At 42.3% G+C, this 8,304-nt stretch overlaps 1 protein-coding gene across 1 annotated transcript; it reads right to left on the bottom strand.

The window, feature by feature from the left end:
• Nucleotides 1-952: 952 nt before the first annotated feature.
• LOC123502130 (collectin-12-like) lies at nt 953-5,996 on the bottom strand. The gene is made up of 4 exons (XM_045251349.1): nt 5,705-5,996; nt 4,122-4,296; nt 2,131-2,242; nt 953-1,531 (listed from the first exon to the last, which is right to left on the bottom strand). Exons 1-4 carry the CDS (start codon nt 5,966-5,968, stop codon nt 1,351-1,353), a joined length of 732 nt encoding a protein of 243 aa, XP_045107284.1. The 5' UTR covers nt 5,969-5,996; the 3' UTR covers nt 953-1,350.
• Between the last annotated feature and the right edge of the window lie 2,308 nt (nt 5,997-8,304).

Here is an 8,304-nt window from a genome sequence, read left to right as displayed (position 1 = left end):
GGCGGCACACACATCGGCCCGCTATTGGACGCCTGCAGGCACTGCTGCTTCACTGACCACGTGACCACCCTCGCACTGCCTGGCCTGGCCTCATGACCTGGAGGGGTGGCCGCCCCCAATGTGCTCCGGTAATCAGATTAAAAGGCGCATACATTATTTTTCCATTTCCTCCTTATGTTTTAGTTTATGGCGGTGTGCCTGTATTAGTGTTAGTAGTAGTAGTAGTAGTAGTAGTAGTAGTAGTAGTAGTAGTAGTAGTAGTAGTAGTAGTAGTAGTAATAGTAGTAGGATGGGAAAGAAAATAGGACAAACACACTCAGCCATTCATTGGTCACACCTTTATTTTACTTCAGAAAAAAAAAAAAAAGGCAATAGGACCTTAATGTTCTCATTTCACCGTCCAATAAGGCGTAAGAATAAAATGTTAAAGAAAGGTGGCAGATATCTTACATAGGAAGAAATGAAACACACACACACACACACACACACACACGAAGGGCCCGGTAGCTCAGTGGTTAGAGCGCTGGCTTCACAAGCCAGAGGACCGGGGTTCGATTCCCCGGCCGGGTGGAGATATTTGGGTGTGTCTTCTTTGACGTGTAGGTGGTGTTCACCTAGCAGTGAGTAGGTACGGGATGTAAATCGAGGAGTTGTGACCTTGTTGTCCCGGTGTGTGGTGTGTGCCTGGTCTCAGGCCTATCCGAAGATCGGAAATAATGAGCTCTGAGCTCGTTCCGTAGGGTAACGTCTGGCTGTCTCGTCAGAGACTGCACCAGATCAAACAGTGAAACACACACACACACACACACACACACGTCTTACTCTCTTACTTATTTTTACTAACACATTTTTATCGACATTTTTCTGTCTTACCTTTTCCTTATTTGCTTCCCGCACATAAAAAAAAAAAAATGCAAATTGCAAACTTCAACTGGTAAATGATAAACAGTAAGACATTCAAGCAATTTATTCACTTAACGTCACATTATCATCCAATAACCTGCTTAAATTTTAGTCACAGGTGTGTTTGTCCATTGAGCTTTAGTTGATTACATCATGAACACCCCAGAAAAGCAGGTAACAATCGTAATTAGTGTCTCGAAGCATCACAGTTATTCTCTCTCTCTCTCTCTCTCTCTCTCATACACAAGTTTCTCTTATTCTAATACTGATAAATTACAAGAACACAATCCTATCATGGACTTTCACACGCTGCATTTTATATTCCTTCTTTTTTAAATAATCACCACTTAAGACCATTACATTCCCCTTAACAGAAGCATTAACCCTTCGCTCTTAGGCCGTTGGACAGTCACTATCTCCGAACCTATTATACCTTAGCCATCGCTCTTAACCATACTGGGGCACGGGGACGGGAACCTGGACATTAGAGTTCTCGCAGATGGTTGGTTTGGTGTGATGGCATCCGATGTCGTGGAAAGTAATGAAGTCTCCTGCGTAGAACTGGTTGAGGATAGCCAGGCACCGTTCGTTGTTGTTTTCGGCGTTGTCTGGCTGTGGTCTGTCCAATCTGTTTTTGGGGAGAGCGAGAGTGTTAGGGAGGGCGGGATGGGGTGAGAGAGTGACTTAAGGAGGGGTATGGTGCTCTCATTGCATATAATCTGTAATTCTGAGGCTGAGCTAGAAGGGCCAATGTCAAAAAAGGGCCAATTCTTGATAATCACACCACTAAACTAAAAATTCTTCAGTCAGTCAGTGCTACAATGGCCAATGTCGTCCATGCATCCGGGGAACTACACTGGCGCTCTTTTGTTGTAAATACGTGGTAGTTAATAAAGAATGCAATATTTCATACGTGCTTTTCTCAAAACTTAGATATTTGGACATTGGCCCTTAGAGTTCTCAGTCCTAGAATTAAAACCATCTATCTTATGAGTTAGGATTCGACCGACCATGCCTGACATATTCATTGTTTGTAAATCTGCCTGTATTCCTTAAAAATGGCAATAGACTATACTTACTATACTTACTTACAGAGGGTGTTGAAGATAGATAGATTAAAAACAAAGAGAGAAACGTAATGATAAATGGACAGAAGCATAAACACACACACGCACACACAAAAATATAGAACCAAAACTCTCTCTCTCTCTCTCTCTCTGTACTTACGATCCAGTCTGTCCCCAGTTAGTGTAGATGAGAGAACTTCCATCCAGCCATTGCCAGACGTAGTTAGTGTTGCTCAAAGTGTTCCCGCCAGTCCAGATCCAGGGAGATTGGTCTGGAAGTAGAGGCAATAGTAGTGGTTGTGGTAGTAGTAGTAGTAGTAGCAGTAGTAATAGTGGTATTGGTACTGGTTGTGATGGTGGTAGTAGTGGTGGTTGTGGTTGTGGTGGTAGTAGTATTGGTAGTCGCAGTTGTTGTGGTGGTAGTAGTAGTGGTTGTAGTGGTAGTAGTGATTGCGGTGGTAGTAGTAGTAGTAGTAGTAGTAGTGGTAGTAGTGGTTGTGGTGGTAGTAGTGGTTGTATTAGTAAAAGTAGTGTTTGTGGTGGTAGTAGTAGGGGTGGTAGTGGTAGTGGTGGTGGTAGTGGTTGTGGTAGTAGTAGAGGTAGTATTAGTGATGTGACATGTACCTCTCATTTTCTCCTCCATCTTTTTTTCCTCCACAAACCCAAGCCATGGTTCAACTCACGTTTTCTATGGCTCTCTTTTTCTTAGTTACTCCTGAAAATTTCTACCTTAGCCTCCGTTTTCCTTTACTGATTGACCATCTGTTTCTCTCCCATTCCTCTCCTCCTCTCTTTCCCTCTCATCTTCTTCCTTCAGTTCCTCTTCTTCCCTTCCATGTTTTCTTTTCTCCCTTTCATTTTTTCCTTTGTTTTCATCCAGCTTTCTTCTTTCATATTTCTTTTCCTCCTTTCCATGTGCTTCCATCCTCCTACCTTTTCTTCCCTTTCATCTTACTCTCCCTCTTCTTTCAGCTCACTATTCCCTCTCCCATTGCAATCACTGTGTCCTTTCACCCATACAGTGCGTCCCCGTGTCTCTCGTGTGTAGTGTCTCTTCCTTTGTTGCTTTAGTCGATGCAGAAACAGGCGAGCGTGTGTTCGGTGCCGTGATACGAATGAGAAATGACGCGCTGGTAATGTTTTAGGGTAATGGCAATGGAGGATCAGAATTGCATGAGGAAAGAGAAGACCGCTTATGTTTTGTTTGGTTATTCTCGACAGATTAAAGGAGAAAGGTAATTTAGTTTAATTTTTAGTTTTTTTGTGTGTGTGTTTTGAAGGGGAAAAAGTCGCTTTGAAAGGAAAAACGTACTCGTAATAATATTCTCAAGAAAGATGCAAGTAAAAATTCAAGAGGGAAACCTAATTGTTCTTCTTTTACTTATCATGTCAGAGATCAGCGAGTGAAAAAAAAGAAAATGATTAAAAAAGAAAAATATCTCGCAACATTAATCCCAAAACAGAAAGATGACCAGGAGACCCCAAAAGGAAAAGTCGATTTAACAAGTGTCTCAATGTTGCGCTCGCCAAAACCAGACCGAGATACACAAGTCAACTATTACACACCACCGATTGTTCTTGCCTCACGAGTGTTTCTCAGACGCACGTGTTCGATTCCCGCCCAAAGCCTGAGATTAAGAGGGACGTCCACTTGTAGTAACGGTTCTCAAATTATTAAAACCCGTCAGTAGGGGAAATAGAAGGATAAGCTAAGGGAAACAAGCGTACTAACGTAGATTGATAAAACGAAAAAAATATGGAGGTGAGGAGCGAATTAGATTTTGAGGGTGAATCGAGACCAGAGATTGAAAATGTGTGAACGGTTCCAAAATACCAATACAAATTAATAAATAAAACGGAAAACTATAGAGACATGGAGCAAATGAGATTTTGAGTTTAAAGAGAGACTAGAGATAAAAAAAAAAACTGTATGAATGGTTTGTCAAATAAAAAAATAGATAAATGAATAAAACGAAAAAAAAATATGTATGGAGACAAGGGGGAAATTAAAAGATTTTGAGTTTGAATCAAGAATAAAGATGAAAAAAGCGATACCCAAATACGAAACTCAATCCCTTTGTTATCAAGTGCCGTCTTGAACTGGAAACACTAAGAAATATATGAAAAACAAAAACATGGATGATAGCTTACGGCTGCCAACAATGTCGATGATGTAGTTGTCTTCATCCCTACTTTCGATGGCCACAGGGTACCAGCCGGGGCCCAGCCTGGTGCAGTAGTCGCGGGCGGCCTCCCAAGTGTAGCGCTGGCCGCCATCAGCGCACCAAGAGAAGTGGTAGTTGTGTCCCAGGAAGGTGCCGTGGACCTGACGAAGGAAGGGAAGCAAAAGGGTTCATTATAGGGGAAGTAAAGGGATTAATGACACGTGTGTTGAAATCTTATTACCTTCAGAGGAAAACAAGAGGCAAAGACAAACTAAATAGGAGTTAGTGAACCAAGAAAAGGAATAAATGGATAGGTAAGTGGATGAATATATGTAATTGATAGGAAGTTAATAGGACGAGTTGAAATTTTGACATTGAGAGCAATACCATAAGCAAAAATGAAATAAATAAGGAGTTACTGAGCCCATCTTACGAAAAAAAAGCGAAAATTATAAGAAAATAACTAAATATGTAAATCAATAGATGAGTGGAATAGATAAAGGTTAGTGAATCAGTGAGTTGAAATCTTATGACCTTGAAAGCAAAACAAAGATAAACTAACAATACCCTGTCTTTCTTTAATTCTCTCTTCTTATAAATCTGTTTGTCTTTTACAAGGACGAGTAAAAGTCATCATGAGTGTTTTTTTCTTAATTAAAGCAAGGAAATATTGCAAAACTTTAAATAGAATCACGGAAACCCCCTTGGAAGTCTCAGTAATTAGAGTATGTTAAGAGAGATTAAGAACACAATCAACTGAATTGCACTCCCAGTAACCTTATTGTTTTCTCTCCACCAGATACTGCACATGGACGTGTACTGTGCTGTGTGAGGCAGACTATGTTATGGTGCCCTGAATACCACAAGGAAAGAAAGAAGAGTGTAATATTGCCCCAGCTATATAGAGGAGACGAGTACATTATTGGGACTTGTTTGAAGATAGATATTATGAAGAAACGAAGAGAACACACCATAGATTTTTGGGCATAAGGGAAAAGAAAAGGAAGCCAAAGATGAGTGTAAGATTGTAGCTGCCGTAGAGACAAAAAGAGGACATTACTGGGGACTTGTTTGAGGGTAAATATTGTGAGGAAACGAGAACACTGCATAGACTTCAGAGTATGAGAGAAAAAAAAAGGAAATCAAGGAAAAGTGTAAGATTGTATCAAGGATAAGAGAACATTATGGGGATTTATTATAAGGTGAATATTATGAAGAAACAGACTGTGCATAGATTTTGTGGTATTAGAAAAAGAAAAGGAAATCAATGAAAGAAAATGGGAGTTACAGAGTTTCATCAAGTGAAGGCGTGTCAATTGGAAAGCAACACTATAGTCTGTCTGCTCTAAAATAGCTCCTGGATTTCAAACACATTGTAGCTTATTGATAACATAATTGATTTGATATGAATAATACTTGTTTACTGTTGATCAACGCGCTAAATACAAGGACAACTCACGGTTTTCCTCAAGATCTGACAACCACGCTTTCCCTGGGACACCATTCAAACCGAGACCCAAGAGCCACTTTAGAGGAGACAGACTGGCAATGCAACGCAACTCAACTCACATCTTTGGAAATAGCGCGTGGGCAGTGGCTAGTGACCAGAGGCTCGCCACCATGACCGACTGGTGGGGGGTAAATATTCCCAACACCAACTCCAGGGTGGACGTGGCCCCCGCTTCCTCCACCGCCCTTGACCTCGTCGGGGAAGACGATAACTGAGCCTCTGCCAGGGAAGCCGCCGCCGGAGCTTGGGTAGCGGCTCGGGTAGGGACGCCGGGAGGAGGCGGCGAAGGCGAGGCACGACAGCAGGACGACAGCGACCTTCATCTGTGTTGGGGAGAATGAAAAGGTCAGTGTTGTTTTTTTTTCTATGTGTGTGTGTGTGTGTGTGTGTGTGTGTGTGTGTGTATGCACGCCTTCGGGTTTCCCTAAAGGTGTCTACACGCTCTACCTGCCTCCCGTTATCTCCATGCGGCTTACTCCTCCTCCTCCTACTCCTCCTCCTCCTCCTCCTCCTCCTCCTCCTCCTCCTCCTCTTCCTACAAACAAAGAAGGCTCTACACATGGTAACCTGTCCTAATGATCTTCCCATAACACACACACACACACACACACACACACACACACACACACACACACACACACACACACATGCTCGATTCACAATCGAGAGGCCCGGGTTCGAGTTCGGTGTGTGGAGTGTGTTGTGGTCTCACTCCTACCCGAAGATCGGTCTATGATCTCTGAGCTCGCTCCGTAATGGGGAAGACTGGCTGGATGACCAGGAGGCGACCGAGGTGAATTACACACACACACACACACACACACACACACACACACACACACACACACACACACATTACTAACTTGAACTAATCCTAACCTCCAGTATCCTTTAAATTTCTGACTTGTTTTCACTCACTCACTACTTTTCATTTATTTATTGGATGCAAAAATTTACTCCGTGTCAGGTGAAGACAGAGATGGTCTGGAAAATGCCTCTTTAATTACGAAAGTCTCCTGTGAATTTGGTTAATTAAATGATACACCTTTGTGAACGAGGCGCGTTAATTAATCACCTCACCTGTGTTCTTTGGTTACCTGTCAGTGAGTGGTGTGTGTGTGTGTGTGTGTGTGTGTGTGTGTGTGTGTGTGTGTGTGTGGTTAGTAATATTTTGAAGTGATTATGATGATGATTGGTGACTTGAGTTGGTGATGATAATTGTTGTTGTTGTTGTTGTTATTGTTGATGTTTGTATAGATGGTGAATTGTGGTGTTGATGGAATTGTTATAGTGATGGAATAGTGAAAATGGTGCCGTGAGTGGTGTTGGTGGTGATGGAATTGTAGCAATGGTAATGTTATCAGAGATGGTGATGGTGGAATAGTGAGTGGTGCCATAGTGGTGTTAATGGTGATGATAGTAATGTTATGAGTTGTGATGGTGACAGTGTTCTTACTGCTGGTGATGGTGAAAGAAAAGAATAGTTACCGGCACACACTAAGATGATGATGAAGCCATGAGAGTTGATAGTGATGAGATGGTGACAGTGCTGGTGTGATGAAGATAGTAAAAGAAATCAACATTTAGAATATCATACGCTAACACTGTAATGAAATATAATTCTTTAATGGTGATAATGGTGAAGTCATGAGAGTTGGTAGTGATGAGATGGTGACAGTCCTGATGTGATGATAGTAAAATATATCAACAGTTAGAACATCACACACTAACACTGTAATATAATGTAATTCTCTGATGGTGATGTTGGTGATGATGGTGGTGGTGATGGTGATGAAGAAGAAGGAAGAACAGGTGTCTCTTCAACTCACCTTGCGGAGGAGAAGTGAGGAGCAAGATTCTCCTCGCCTTTTATATACCTGTTCACCTCCCTCCCTCACCCACAATTCCCCCTTACCCATCCTTCCTCCACGACCCCTCCCCTTCTCACGTACTTCCCTCCCTCCTCCTTGTTTCTCCCTCCCTAACTCCATGTCCCTCCTTGCGCGTCTCTCTCCCTCCCTCTCTCCCTCCTTCTCTCCTCCTTCTCTCCCTCCATCTCTCCACGGAGCTTGAGTAATTCTGGGTTTTCTCCCTTTTGTGTGGTGGGAGAAGGGAGGGAGAGAGAGAGAGAGGGGGTAGGAAGAAATGTAAGAGAAACACAGACACTGGAGGGGAAGTGGAAGAAGGAAAAAGGGAGGTAGAAGGAAACAGAGGGAAGGGAAACAGAGACGAAGAAAGGAAATTGAAAGAACTATAGAAAGGGGATATGTGAAGGACAGGAAGAGGGAAGAAGAGGAATGGAGAGAGTGAATGAAGGAAGGAAGGAAGGAAGAAGGATGTTTTTGAGTGTTTGTGGAGGGAAAGGACAGGCGGAGATGAAGGGAAGGTTGTGTTAGAAAAAGGACGAAAAGGGAGAAGGGAGGAAGGGAAGAATGAGAGGAAGCGGAAGAGTGAGGAAAAAGATGAGGCCATGATCAACAAACACACACACACACACACACACACACACACACACACACACACACACACCTGCTTTTATATTCAGTACATTCTGAATAAAACAACAACAACAACATTAACAACAAAAATTATTATAACAACAATTATAACCACAATAACAAAACAACAACAACAACAACAATAATTAGAACGACTATAA

The sequence above is a fragment of the Portunus trituberculatus genome, chromosome 10 (genome assembly GCF_017591435.1).
Source record: "Portunus trituberculatus isolate SZX2019 chromosome 10, ASM1759143v1, whole genome shotgun sequence".
NCBI classification, from domain to species: Eukaryota; Metazoa; Arthropoda; class Malacostraca; order Decapoda; family Portunidae; genus Portunus; species Portunus trituberculatus.
This window is presented reverse-complemented; position numbering and strand designations above follow the sequence as displayed.